Below are 15301 nucleotides of genomic sequence, written 5' to 3' on the forward strand. Positions count from 1 at the left end.
ATTAAAACTGGTATAATTAAATATGTGTAAGAATAAACTCATGGGAATTTTACAAAACTAAGTAACATAAATGAAATTTATTTACAAATAAACTCGGGTATAAATTTTAAATGAAAATTTAACATAATCTAATTTACTTATCTTCTTCTTTTACCTTTTGCTACGAACACAATAACTATCTCTAAGAAATAAGATCGGAAAGAGTAGGTTAGTGAGAACTTACTCAAAAATTCTCTCCAGTACAAATTCTTTCACTTACTAATCCTTCTCGTCTTTGGAAAAATTGTTGTGAAAAATGAAGGTTGAGAGCTTCCTATTTATAGGAAAATTTTGGGGAAGAAATAGAATTTATAAAAGTGTAGGGAGATGAGTGAAATTATAATTTTTTTAAAATTAAAGAATGGGTAAGGGATGGACAAGGTATGGGTTGAGTATGTGATGGGGATGGAGGTCATGTGGGAGTGTTTTCCACCATTCCTATTAGATAAATTTTTAATTAATTACTTACCTAATTAATTAATCAATTAGTTAATTAATTATTTTATTATTTTTCTTAATCATTATTATCATTGTTATTACTTTTAAACTATTTTTAGTATTTATTTATTTTTATTATTTATTTGTGAATAAGAATTAAATTTAAATTTTGAAAACTCATGTCGGCCTCACATGGTCTTATAGGCCCCACACAACTTCGAGACCCAAATGGATCCTACATAACTTCAATAATCCTCATACGATTTTATGAGCCCTACACAGTTTCGAAACTCGTGTAAATCTCCACAAGGCTTCGGGACTCATGTTGGCCACACAGTCTTGTGGGCCCCGCATAGGATACTTATATTATTATTATTTTATCATATATTTCTACAAATTATGTCAGTCAAAACATTATTTTATGTACTTATTTACGTATATAAACAGTGTCTAACCTGTTTTATTTTATGAAATTCCATTTTGACCAGGCCGACCTCCAGGGAGTGACTGAGCCGCAGTGGTCTTTGAGCACTCGCTTAGACAAGGTCTTTCTTAGGCATCAAACATGGAATCAAGAATCATAACAGAGAAACACTTTCGTTTTGATAGTAACTAAATGACCATTATTATTATTCTTTTTTTCTTTTTTTTTTTGGGTTATTACACACCTGGTTATAAACCAAAATGGAAATCAAGTGCAAATCAAGTTTCTTGCCCTCAAGAAACTATGATTGAGAATTTTTCTCAAAGCCAAATTCAATGTCCAATCACCAAGACTTAATGTGAGCAGTTGTTGGCTTTTCTTAATACAGGATCAATTTCTAGTGACAATCATCATGTTGTTAATGCAAGTGTTGGTAATGGTTTGTCTAGATTGACCTCTGGATCTACTAGTGTTCATGGTGCTGCTATCGTGACAATAAATTCTTCCTAGCCTCAAGCACATAATAACTATCTTGAAACCATGTCAGGTTTTATATCTAATTCTTCCTTCACACCCAATTTGACACACACTATTTTCTTAGCCAAATTGGTAAACAAGAATTGTTTTGGATCTATTGATTGGGTCATAGACATAGGAGCTACTGACCACATGGTACATTCAATTACCTGTTTCACACATATCACAGACACTTTGAATACTCATGTGAACCTTCCAAATGGTGAAACTGCTTTGGTTACACACATTGGAACTGTTCAAATCACTGAAACTTTGATATTATACAATGTTCTTTGTGTTCCTTCTTTCAGCTTTAATCTCATCTGTCAGTGAACTTGTTAAATCATTTTCTTGTTGCCTTATTTTCTTTGGAAATTTATGTTTTATCTAGGACCTTGCTCATTGGAGCACGATTGGTTTGGGTAAAAAGTGCAATGGGCTCTATCTGCTGGAAGGAAGCAAGTATATTTCTTTTTCTTCTTCAGTTCTGTCAGCCAATAAGCCACAGTCACATATATGGCAATCCAGCTTGGGACATTTATCAAACGCCAAATTGGCTTTGATTAAATCCAATGATGTACCTCTTGTTGATTCAAATACAGATTTTTTTTGTGATATTTGTCCTATTACAAAGCAAAAGAGATTACCTTATAATAAAAGTTCTCATATTTCTTAAAATTGTATTGATTTGATACATTGTGATTTGTGGGGTCCTTTTTCTGTTCCTACTATAGATTCATGCAAATATTTCTTAACCATTGCAGATGATTGTTCTAGGTCTACTTGGGTTTACTTGCTGAAACACAAGTCTTAAACATAATCTGTTTTAGAACAATTTTACAATATGGTTGAGACTCAATTTTCTAGAAAAATAAAGATAATAAGGACTGATAATGGAATCTATCATGAGCAATTTTTTTGCTCAAAAGGGAATTTTACATCAATTAAGCTGTGTTGAAACTCCTCAACAAAATGCAATAGTAGAAAGGAAACATCAACATATCTTAAATGTTGCAAGATCCCTTTTGTTCCATTCTCATTTGCCTTTATACCTTTGGGGACATTGTGTCTTAACAGCAATTTATTTGATTAATAGAATCCCAACTTCAGCCTTGTCTCATAAAACTCCTTATGAAGTGCTTTATGGTCATGCTCCTTCCTATGGTCACTTAGTGGTTTTTGGATGTCTTTGTTTTGCTTCCACTCTAGCATATAATAGATCTAAGTTTACTGCTAGAGCTAGAAAGTGTGTGTTTCTAGGATATCCTTTTGGTGTGAAAGGTTACAAAGTCCTAGATATAACTATAAATACTGTTTTTATTTCCAGAGATGTAGTGTTTCATGAAGAAATATTTCCTTTTGCTGATGCTAATAAATCAGTTTCAGATCCCTTTCTTTTTAGTTCTGAAGTTGAGGACATTGCAAATTCCAGCTCAGGTAATAGCTCTTTTGTTACTCCCATTTGCATGCCTGAAAATCATATTTCTGTTTCAAATCCACTTAATAATTCTATTTCAACTGAAGTTCCATATTCTAATTCTAATCCTTCTTCTTCTTCTTCTTCTTCTTCTTCTTCTTCTTCTTCTTCTTCTTCTTCTGTCATTCCTATTATTACTTCCCCTACTAATCATAATTCTACTGATTCTTTGGTTCATTCTTTACCTGACCATACAATTCCTAATATAATTTCAACAGCACCTGTTCATACTCCAGCAGCAGAACCACCATTTGCCCCTCTCAGAAAATCAATGAGACACACTAAACAACTTGCTTACTTAAAGGATTATTCTTGTATTGTTACTCACATTCCACCTGCACCTTACGATATATCTCAATACCTTACTTATTCACATTTGGAACCAAGTTATCAGTCATACATGATGTCAGTCAGTTCTTCTCCTTAAGAACCCCAGTCTTTCTTTCAAGTAGTTAAAGATCCTTTGTGGAAAGAGGCAAAGGATAAGGAAATTCAAGCACTTGAGAAAACTTATACTTGGGAGCTCTCTATTGGATGTAAGTGGGTATACAAAATTAAATTGAATTCTGATGGTTCAATTGAAAGATACAAGGCAAGATTAGTTGCAAAGGGTTACACTCAACGAGAAGGTTTAGATTTTCTTGAAACATTCTCTCCAGTAGCCAAAACAGTCACTGTTAGAGTCTTGATTGCATTAGTAGCTACCAAAGCTTGACCTCTCCATCAATTGGACATCAATAATGCTTTTCTGCATAGGGATTTGGATGAGGAAGTATATATGTCTTTGCCACTTAGTTATCACAATAAAGGGGGGAGTTCTTCTTCTCCTGTTGTGTGTAAGCTACTCAAATCTCTTTATGGTTTAAGACAAGCTTCAAGACAATGGTACACTAAACTTTCCACCACTATTCAACAACTTGGTTTCATTCAATCTATTGTTGATCATTCCTTGTTTGTGCATGTGAAAGGTCCTTTGTTTACAACTTTATTAGTATATGTGGATGACATGGTCATCACAAGAAATAATCCAAATTGTGTTGCCGAATTGAAGTCAGTTTTGGATGCCAAATTTGGGATTAAGGACCTTGGTTCACTTAAATACTTCTTGGGGCTTGAAATTGCTAGAAGTGAGAAGGGTATCAGGTTGAATCAAAGGAAGTTTGCTTTTGATATATTAAAAGAAACAAATATGATGGGATGCAAGCCTGTTTATTCTCCTATGGAACAGTAGCTGAAGTTGTCCAAGGATTCTGGAGACTTGTTGACAAACTCGAGCAAATACAGAAGACTCATAGGCAAACTAATGTATTTAACTTTGAGTAGACCTGATTTGACATATGCAGTAAATAGATTGAGTCAGTTTTTGGCTAAACCAAGGCATCCGCACATGCAGGCAGCAACCAGAATATTGCAATATATCAAGGGAACATCAGGGCAAGGGGTATTTTTCTCTAGTGATTCAGATTTACAATTGAAAGCCTATTGTGATGCTGATTGGGCAGGATGTCCAAACACTAGAAGATCATTAATTGGTTATTGTGTTTTTCTTGGGAATGCTTTAATTTCATAGAGATCAAAGAAGCAGTCAATGGTGTCAAGGTCTTCGGCTGAAGTTGAATATAGATCAATGGCAAGTACTACTGTGAAGTAACTTGGTTATTGTATCTATTGAAAGATCTTCAAGTGAAGCATGATAAATTAGTGCTAATGTACTGTGATAACCAAGCAGCTTTGCATATTGCTGCGAATCCTGTGTTTCATGAAAGATCAAAACACATAAAGCCAGATTGTCTTATTGTGAGATATAGAGTTCTTGATGGTACTATCAAAACTTTTCATGTTACTTCTAGAAATCAATTGGTTGATGTCTTTACTAAGGCACTTGGTGTAGATAGTCGTATCAGATTAGTCAAGAAGTTGGGATTAATCAACATATATGCTCCTAAAGTTGAATATCTTGATTATGTGAAGGAGGATCAAACTGCAAGAGCATTGCCCTTGAAGGGGGGTGTTAAAATTGATAAGCAACCTTGGGAGGATTAGTTATTTGTTATGATTAGTTCAACTTTGTATTTTCTCTTCTTCAGAAAGTTAGTTATTTTGTTAACTTAACAATTCTGTATATAAGGAATTTTATTGATTGTATTTTTAAGTTTTGCTTGTATTATGCTGAAATAAAGACAAAAAATATAAAATAGTAGCCATACCAACTAGGTTCTTGTTTTGTCACTAATATGAAGATGTATGCATCTATTTGAAGCATATATTTCAAATTTTTAATCTGAAATTATGTAAATTTAAATAAAATTCAACATAATTTTATATTAAATTTTATCTAAATTCAAGACTTTAAACTAGAAGTATCAAAGACAAAAATACTTATCGTATTCTTTTACAAAAGCTTATTGTCTTAACATCCGTTCAATATCATTGCTGTTTTTTTATTTTATTTTTTATTTTATTTTATTTTATTTATTTTTTATTTTCATTCCTACACAATGAAAAATAGGTTACGAAAATACGTTTATTTACCTTGTTATTTTTTTTTTTGTTTCTATTTCTGATTTTCAGTTGTTTATAAAAAAAATCAAAAATCAAATTATATGATTTTTAAATTTTTTGATAACTTGTCAAAACATTTTCGTATCTAGAATTAACTTATTAAATAATTCATTTTATACACACTTTTAATTAAAATAAAAATAAAATGATCATTTGAATTTAAAATAAAATTAAAATAAAAAGGTTCATAAAATTCTTATTAAAACTTAAAAAAAAAAATAAAGGTCATTTGCAAAATAATTTTACTATTTTCAAATTGTCATGTTCAATAAGATTGTTCTTGGGAAGTAAATTTTAAAATATAATAATTAAGTAAAACAAGTATAATAATTTCAGAAGCTAATATGAGCATTTGTTTAACCAAAATTTTAATTTGCTTTAGTTTGAAAAATATTAACCAAACATGTTATTTGTTTTTGATTTTTAGTTTTTATTTTCTAGCTCTTATTTTTTGTTTCTGATTTTCTTTTTCATGTTTTAACAGTGATACCAAACAGTCCCTACAAAGTTGATTATTTTTCTTTGGAGTAATTTTTATTTATATGTGAGTTTTAAACAACAAAATAATAATTTTAAAATCCTGCATCCTTTTTATTCATGGAAAAAAATTAGTTGGGAATTTAGCTAAATATGTATTCTTTTATATAATTAATTTTCATTCTTAACCTTAAAAACCACACACACACAAAAAACATATCACTATAAAAATATACAAACAAATATTGTATAACTTTTTCTTTTAATCCATATTTTGACAATGGTAAATATTAATTTTTTATTTCTCCTCACTAGTCAAAAAGAAAAAAAAAATGATTAAATATTATTATTTATTTGATCTTAAAATTTATTTTATTGTAAATAAAATATTAATTTTTCACCCAAAAGTGAGTTGAAAGGCATACATTACATAACTTTATTATAAATCAGGCTGAAAGATGCATGTCCAAAGGATAAGACCCTCCATCATGTTTTGTGGTTTGTACAATTGTCATACAACAGAAAGCAACACAATTATTATTAATAATGCACCTTAAAAGGTACCCTAATGATAGATATCAAAATTCAAAAATCAAAGAGCTTGCAATCTCAAGTCATGTTCGGATCAAAGTCATATTTTTTTCATTTATTTCTTAGTATCTTTCAAATTTTGGAGATGACATGACAGAGAGAACTGAAGAAAGCCATTTGGGGAGCTCCTCTTTGCATATGATAGTTGAAAGGCCAAAAGCCATTTCAGATAAGCCATTTTGCAAAACCCTCTACACTAGCACATTATTTGAACTGAAGAAAGAAATGTAGGAGCATCATCGCTTCCCTTCCATGTGATTAATGCTCATTTTCCTGCTTTCCCAGTACCAAGAACCCAAAATAATGTCCTCATCCAACTTTTATCTGCAAAACTCTACTGAACCAAACTGAGTGAAGGACCATGTGAAATAAGTCATACTTCACTGGACTTTTATGCCAAAGGAAATGCCGTTGCACCATCCTTACTCTCTGCTGCATTGCAAGGTACTTCTCTTCTGAAATTGAGAGGAGTATGTTTCTCAAATTGGGGATATCTTTCTGCAGGATGAACACAGCATACGTCTCCCAATCTAACACCTCAAAAAAGGGAGGAACATAATTATCCGATATGATCACTGGCACACACTCATAGAAAATGGCCTCAACTACCCGAGGAGTGTGTACTGAAGTACCCCTGGCACTAATGCAATACTTGCTACTTCTCATGTACTCCCTGTAAGCCTTTTTGCCTTGACTATCACGAGGCATTGGACCAGATATTTTCATGTCAGGTTCTTTGTTTTCCCAGTATCGCAGTAGGATTGGACGGAGAGAACCATGTGGGTTCCCTGCAAAAAAGGCCAGAATGGGTCTCTGTGAGGGAGGTTTCCCCCCAAGATTTTTCAGGGGGTCTTCCTCATCCGGAACATTTGTTTCAGGTAGAGTTGTGTCCTTCCCTATTTTGAAGCCTCTAGCAACATTGGCATTGCAAAGTGCTCTGATGCAATTTTGCGCAAGTGACTTTGTGAACTCAGGAGCCTGAAAATTTCGAAGTTCATTCAAACAAAAAATTCTGCGGTACAAACCCCGAGATTTACGAGGTTTGGCATTGAAGTCTACATTCACAAACAAAGGAAGGAAGAATTTTTCATGAATCAAACGGAGGCAAAATCAGAATCACACAGTGCTAACCCAGTATACATCCAACTTCATGCAAATAGAACTAAAAAGAGGGGTCCAAATCCTATGAGCACAAGTTACACAACATGTATATATTTGACGTGCGAACACAAAAAAGATAATAGAGTTAAGTTGGGTCAAGTCCATGCTTTAGGGTCTCTGCCCTTGCACTAGATTATTGTAATGGGTGCACGGAAATATCCCAATTAAAATCCACAAATTGCATAACTTGTCCCAACAAACCCATTGATGTGTTCTCATTTTTTAAGTCTTTGAGAGTGTACATGTGTGGAGAGCAAACTAACCTCCTTCCTTTTCTCAAAATTGTGATTAGATGGTGAACTACAATGCATTATGGTGAATGCACGGACCTCCTGTTGTATTTATATGTAATGTAATGCAAAACCCTACCAAACACCAGCCACATACATACAAGGACCACTAGCATTTACCCATAGGCCAACACCAAAAATGGCAATCAACGACCATTATGAGCCCAGTCTAATGCTTCATAGTATTTGACACTCATTTAGTCCATTTTTTTATAAAGAATTGACTAGAGTTCATAGGAAAATTCACTCACACACCCAGAAAGTTCTGTGTGGTAACAAACAGAATGAGTGAAACACCAGGAGAATTCAAGACATAGTCGACATTATGATTATAAATTAAGGAATTTATGTTCAAAATAAGAGTTAGAAGCATACCCAGTCATGACAAGCAACAAGAAAATGATCTGCTCCTCCTGTTCTGTTCCAGAAAATATATTTTTCTGCAATCAAGCCCACATAATTTTTCAGGTACTCTTCCAATTTCTTCTGATTGGGTGAACTCTGTTCATATGTCACCTTTAGAATTTTTGAACTAAAGGGTAAGTAAAACAAGTGAGCTTTTTCAGGATTCCTCACAACAAATTGTTTGTTTCCCTCCATCAGTTTCATAAACCATCCTTCAGAGGCATAAATTCCTCGTAATCGTGGCTGATGGAAAATGGGCTTTTCTCCTTCTTTATAGATATAAATTTTGAGAATGCGTTCCATCAATTCATAACTCCTGCAATTGGAATCACATGGAAATTCATTGTAAGTCCATATAATAGATCTTAGCTCAGCTTTTATAAGGCACTATTAGTCCAGTCCTCTTAAATAGAGGTGGATATGAGGTTATATCAGCCTATGAGTGAGACATCCAACAGGGAGGGCGGGAAAGAAAAGGGAAAATCTTGAGCACGAATCTTTCTAAAATACAATAAGAATTATGTACGCTAGAGCAATTCACAATACAGAATTTTGCATATTAAGAACACTGATCGGTCCCAAAAAAATGTGAAATGAAATAAATAATTCAGCAAGGACAGCATACTAATTAATTAATTGATCAATTATTTATTCATTATGTTTTTTATTTTATTTTTTAATTCTGTGTCTTTATTTTCATTTATAGTAATTCATTATCTACCCAGCCCCTCCATCCCCTACCCAAAAAAACACTTTCAGGAGACAAGATTCACCTCCAGGACGCGAGATCACTTTGATCAAAGCCCAATCCCAGCATACTAATCAATAGTTAATGTGCAGATACATAAATTCAAATACTGCACAATTCTGCACAATTCTGCACTTCAAATATTAAGCTATTTGTATGTATTTTAGTTCACTTCTTCATCCTCGTGTCATGGCCTTTCCCAGTGCAAGGTGCTGTCGGATAACGAAATGAGGTGTCAATTTATTCTTTTAGGGAACAACGTTTCTAACAATAAGCAAATCCATATATTCTAGCAAGTTGGAGACTGAAGCATCTACAAGGTAAGAGTTGAAATCTTTGATTGCAGTACACAAGATCTACCTTTAACTGAAAAGCATTTTCCTCAAGAATTCGGCAATTACAGCCTGCATACAGCACATTAGAGCATCTCTTTCACACCTTCAGCTGTTGACAAATTGTGCTCTTTGGAACATATTTCTACAACTTAAGACTGTCTCACAGTTTCAATTAGCAGGAAAATTCCTAGCTTGATATATCTGCCATTGGAAATAGGTACTTGAGCATACAAGTCAGTGTGTACATTAGTTTGAAAACACTCGCATATGACTATCAATAGGTTGGCTCCCAGCCTCTAATGCACAACAAAAAGATAAAAATAAAATAAAAATAAACTTTTAAAATCACAAAAAAAAAATGTAGCTTTTAGAATGAGGGAGGTTCAACAACAGCTCCAGCATCTCCAAGAGAAAATTTTGCTTCAGGATTTAATAAAAATATCACAAGTACAGCTCACCAGCAGCACCCTGTGTTAATTACCACTTCGCCTAAAAGCTTAAATTGTGAGGTTGTGGGCCAACAATGTATATCAAACTTTAACAATCCCCCATACATGCAGCCCAACAGCATGTAAAGAGAATAAATGCGGGCGACAAGACTAGAACCCAAGACCTCTTGGTAACCTGTTCTGATGTCATGTTAGATTACCACTTTACCTAAAAACTTAAGCTACTAGGTTGTGGGCCAACAATGTATATCAAGCCTTAACACCCTGCACCCTTTAGGTACAACTGTTTGCTGCTTTCAGATACAGCACCGCTTGGTTCAAAATACAAAATAAAGTAAAAATCCAACGCAACATGTTAAGTTTGAATTTCATATAATGTGGTTTTGTAAGTTCTCCTTTCTTATAGTAGCACTTAAAATATCTAACCAATGCTAAAGGAAACAATGTATCTGAAACTGCTAAAAAAATGATCCCTTTTCTTGTAAATATCATAAATGCTCATCATTGAACAGTTTGTACTACAAAACACAAAGCATTGAACATAAACGCATATAAATGTGGTTTACCTCTTAAAAATGGAAACATTTCGAAAGAGAGGGGCATGTAGTCCTGGAGTGTTCCTTACAGTAGGAGCATTCAGAATATGTAATTTCGCAGATAGAAGTTGCCGTTCAACCATAGATGACCACCGCCCTTTCTGAGGCCAATAGAAGAGTGAGTTAAAATTTTAGTGTGTTGCCAGGCAAAGTTTTAGAATAGTTCATGCATTCCCCATTGCTCAAATTGAAACTTTGGAATCCAATTCATACCATTGAGCTAGAAGCAATAAGACCCTGAATAAATAATGAGCTCATCTGGGATATAGATGTTGTTTTCTTCCTTACCCTCCTGGCCCTCATCCTCCTAGTAGAATTGATAAATTTTGTGGAAATATTGTTCAAAGTAATAGGAACAGTCTTCAGTAGCTCAGCATTCTTATCCTTGAGTTGTGTTTGCACAGATTGTTTAGAATTATTTGTCAAATTCATGTTTGGCGCAACATACAAAACAGGAGATCTTGAATCAGCATTTAAGTTCATGCCACATGCAGAAACTTTCGGTGCCATTAATGGCAAGGACACAGAACTGGCTCCATTGCGAACTTTACCACCAATGTTTAAATTTCCATCATATTCAAGTGCAGACTTGTTTCTAAATGCCTTCACCTTCTCTAGAGGACCATTTGCAAACTCTACAGCTCTCTCTCTTGCAGAAATATTGTATTTACCTTCAACCATTCGTTTTGTGAAATTCTTATTTAGAATTATATTCCTTCCAAATGTGAAATTGCCCAAGTTCCTGTCCTCTGCAGAAAAAGGATTACTGAGGACTCCATCATCATATGATGCACGATCATAATCCACATCTGCTCCATTCCCTTCATTCTCATAGACAGAATCTTCTCCCAAGTGAGAAATATTTGTATTATTAGCCACCACAGCAGCTACATATGAATTAGTTGATTTGGAGTTTAGGGTGGGAGTGGCCTTCCTAGTCATAATTAATTTTGAAACCTCTGCAGAAGGTACCAGAGACAAAATGTAGTTTGCAGAGGGAAGTTCAAAAAGCTGGAACACAACGATAGCACTAATTATTATGCCCAGAATCAACAGCAGTCTTCGGGCAGTGACACGACGTAACCCCTGGAACACAATCATATCTCAATACAACAAAAGCTAATCATTCAGCTCACGGTGATTTCTGAGAGGTCAGACATCTTCATAGCACTAAGTTGGTTCCCCATGTCCTGAAAAAGCATTCTTAAATAAAATATTGAGGTTGTCCAATTCAAAGAAAGAATCACAGATTCACAAATCAGAAATTCGAAAAATCAGGTGTACCGTCAAATAAAATTAACTGCAGACATCCACATGTGAATAGCATTTATATAGAAAACAGGAATATGAATGAACAGAGCAGGAACAAAGAACAAATAAGCAAATGTAAATTACTCCTCCTGAGAATAATGGGGAAAGAAAAGAGAGGAATCTCGCTTTCTATACAGCAGCCACTGCAACCCAAATCATCAAATGTATAAATCTACATAACTTGAAATTGGAATTTACACTAGAATAAATTGGGGGCCAGAAAATGACTGAACCCCAATCCCATTTATTAAATATAAACAACAAAAGAAACAAACAAGCACACAAACAAAAGGAAAGCTCAATTGTGAATAGGATAAATCATAAAATATACAAACATACTATGTGGTGTTTTGCAGGAGCCGGATGAAACAGAGTAGGGTGGTCTTGTTGGCTCTTTTGCTTAAAAAAAATAAAATAAAAAACTTGGTTCTCCTTTTGGATAATAAGTAATCATAAAAGCAGAAGAAATTAATCTAAAGATGGGGTACCTTTGGAGAGCATCCATGGCAATTGGCAGGGAAGAGGAACGTCGGCAGTCCTGTGATTGCCTATATAATATAGGCTATATTATACTTTTGTCGTTGGTGGACCTTGTCATCTCACAATTATTACCAGAGAAACGGCTAACACAACCAGCAACAAGAGAAACGACTGCGATATTACAAGTGACAAGAAATACGACACCGTTTCAGGGTGGCATAATCATAAGGCAGGAATCCCGCTGCCTCCTTCTCTAGTCTGTCCTTACAGCTGAAATAGCAAAAACCCTTCTATAATGGCGCTGAAAATCACCACTGGCGGTAGGGATGTGCTTTAACCGGTTCATTTTTATTTTTGTTTCAATTTGATTTTATATTTTGGTAAAATTGATTATTCAATTTTTTATTCCATTATGGAGAAATTACATTTGGATTTACAGATTTAACCGAATTATATGATTAATTAATAATTAAATATAAATTATGTAATTTATAATTAGGGTTCATAATTAGTATATAATTAATAATTAAATATAAATTAAATATTGAAAGTATACGATCATATTTTTTTCATAATTAATTATAATTTGATTTGGTTAAATTCGGTTAACCGAATTAATCGAAAATTCGATTCGATCGGGTATGGTTCGGGTAAGAAGGGTAATTCAGTTCGGTTATGATGAATAGTTAACTTAAATTTTTGGTTAAGTCCGTTAATTAGCCGAAACGATCGATTGCACACCCCTAATTGGGGGATTATGGGAAACGAGTTTTTCCTATTTTAATATTTTTTAATAAAAATTATTTTTAAATAGTTTGAACTGAAATTTATTTCCCATGCATCTAAAAAAAAAAAAAAAAAACACTAGTCCACAGAGTGTATTAAACAAAAAAATGTTGAATGGACCAGCACTTTTTAATCTGAACGAAATAGCATCATTGATTGACATGTGACCTATTAAAAAACGCTACTTGATTTAGCATTTTTGGGTAGATAACGCTATTTGAATTTGTTTTATGACTGGTCAAAACTTGTCTTCTTCCTTCCCCTCTACAAATGCATGAACCTAAGAGGAAAAATGCTTGGGAGGGCGACAGTGGAGGATTCGAGTGTCAATCGATCGACCTTTTACAGGTGACTGTTCTACCACACATGTACAAGCTAAACATTCTATCACATGGGTACAAACCGAACGTAGGGAGGTCATTATTTAAGAAATGAAAATGAGATATGTTCTCCCCACATCAAAGTTTGTTTAAATTCCTAAATCCTTGTGATTTGAGATTTCAGTTGAGATTTTGAATAATTTGAAGTATAAATTATTGTCTTGTATGTTGGATTGACTTGTATTGAAATCAATTTGTTGACTTGAACCATTATTGTGGAACCTTCAAATTGAAGTTAGGGTTTTTTTCATGTATAAATGATAAATGTGTAAATTTTATTATCAATTTGCATGAATATTAAATTTAACTTTAATTTTGAAGTCATAAGGTTTGAATAGGAAGTTTTTTATGTTGGGATTTTTATTATATTTTATGATTATTTGGATATTTAATTAGTAAACATATAAAGTTTTGAGATTAGTGTTGTATTTAATCTTATATTTATCTGAATATACAAATGATGAATGTGAAATTGTTATTATCAATTTGCATGATTGTTAAAATTAGTTTCAAGTTTGAAGACATATGCTTTGTATTGAAAATTTTTAATGTTAGGATTTTTATTTAATTTTATAATTATTTTAATGTTTAATCAATTAATGTGCTAATTTTTAAGGTTAAACTTTTGTTTCATCTTATGTTAATTTGAATATATAAATGATGAATCTATAAATTTTATTTCAATTTGTATGATTATTTAATTTAATTTTAATTTTGAAACCATAAGAAATTTGTTTGTTATGTCGTACCAAGTCATTTACAATTTAAACAACCTTACTAAATCACTATGATACAAGGGGGTCTTTCCGGAACCAAGGTGTGAACCAATTTTCAAAGTCAAAATAATGCAAAACCAATTTTTTGTCATCCCATGTTGTAAAATTTATTATTTAGACAAAATATATAAAATATATAAAAAAATAGAAATTTATATATTTATGAATTGAAGTAAAAAGTAGTCTGATACTAATCTTCATGTCGCTATAATGTAGTTTAAACCATTTTAAATTTGTTTTGAAGTATAAAAAGAGACTGAGATGTTTATTTATATATTAAATATATAAAAAAATGTTACCATAATATTTAGATTTATTGCAAGACTAAAGCTATTTGATATACTAGAATTAATTTGAAAAATCAATTTATTTTAGTAAAAATATTAATTTCATTATTCTAATTATTCTAAATTGATTTAACTTTTGGCCAACGGATTAATTTTCAAAATCTTGTTTAGATAAAAATCTTCACGAAAATTTATTCTAATATATCTAATTAGGTAAATTTATTGACAAAATGGAGAAATGTTGCTTTAGTCCAACTTTTAAATTTTCATCATATTGTTTCTAGTAATGGTTTTTTTTTTTTTTTTTTTTTTGAAAATCTGTTTTAGATTTCTGACTTTAAAACATATTTTTTGTTGAACTTTGTCGCGACGTTCCCGAAAGCAAACTGGGACGAGAGTGGTAAAAAGTAATTTTAAAAATATTTTCATGGAAAACATGGTGTAATTGAGTCGCCACTAACCTTTTAGTGTGATTAGAACACTTGATTACTATCCAATTAAGGGTAGAATCAGTCTGTATTATCAAAGTCGGGTTTGAGAGTTTTGTTATGTGAAAGGAAGATATTAGCGCCTCATACGCACCTATTCTTACAAACGGTATCTAATTAATCGAAAATTATCCCATAAATTAAACTTAATAAACCTTCAAAAATTACTCCCTTTTAAAATTTGTGAAGAAATCTAAGAAATAAAAATACTATAAAAATATTGCCTCAGAATCAGGGCATACTGTACTTCAAAGAGCTCATGCTTCCCTTTAAAATCATTGGGAT

General features: G+C 32.6%; 1 protein-coding gene across 6 annotated transcripts; it reads right to left on the reverse strand.

The window, feature by feature from the left end:
* Positions 1-6447: 6447 nt before the first annotated feature.
* Positions 6448-12565, reverse strand: LOC131158278 (probable glycosyltransferase At5g03795). 6 transcript variants are annotated; one of them, XM_058113028.1, is made up of 7 exons: positions 12308-12369; positions 12159-12218; positions 10722-11698; positions 10479-10609; positions 8552-8696; positions 8351-8476; positions 6448-7502 (listed from the first exon to the last, which is right to left on the reverse strand). In XM_058113028.1, the coding sequence occupies exons 3-7, from the start codon at positions 11607-11609 to the stop codon at positions 6834-6836; spliced, it is 1959 nt and encodes a 652-aa protein (XP_057969011.1). In that variant the 5' UTR covers positions 11610-11698; positions 12159-12218; positions 12308-12369; the 3' UTR covers positions 6448-6833. The 6 variants fall into 6 exon arrangements, with proteins under 6 accessions (XP_057969011.1, XP_057969010.1, XP_057969008.1 ...); XM_058113027.1 differs by lacking the exon at positions 12159-12218 and having other exon boundaries at positions 12308-12565; XM_058113025.1 differs by having other exon boundaries at positions 8351-8696; positions 12308-12399.
* Positions 12566-15301: the final 2736 nt, after the last annotated feature.

This window comes from Malania oleifera, chromosome 6 (assembly GCF_029873635.1).
Source record: "Malania oleifera isolate guangnan ecotype guangnan chromosome 6, ASM2987363v1, whole genome shotgun sequence".
In the NCBI taxonomy this organism is placed as follows: domain Eukaryota; kingdom Viridiplantae; phylum Streptophyta; class Magnoliopsida; order Santalales; family Ximeniaceae; genus Malania; species Malania oleifera.

What these genes read in the sequence shown, in the direction of transcription:
- LOC131158278 (XM_058113024.1), bottom strand. Translation starts at nt 11,609, where the DNA reads ATGATTGTGTTCCAGGGGTTACGTCGTGTCACTGCCCGAAGACTGCTG. An exon ending in TTATTGCTTCTAGCTCAATG is followed by an intron (nt 10,610 to 10,721) that starts GTATGAATTGGA and finishes TATTGGCCTCAG; the next exon opens with AAAGGGCGGTGGTCATCTAT. An exon ending in TTGTTGCTTGTCATGACTGG is followed by an intron (nt 7,503 to 8,350) that starts GTATGCTTCTAA and finishes CGAAATTTTCAG; the next exon opens with GCTCCTGAGTTCACAAAGTC.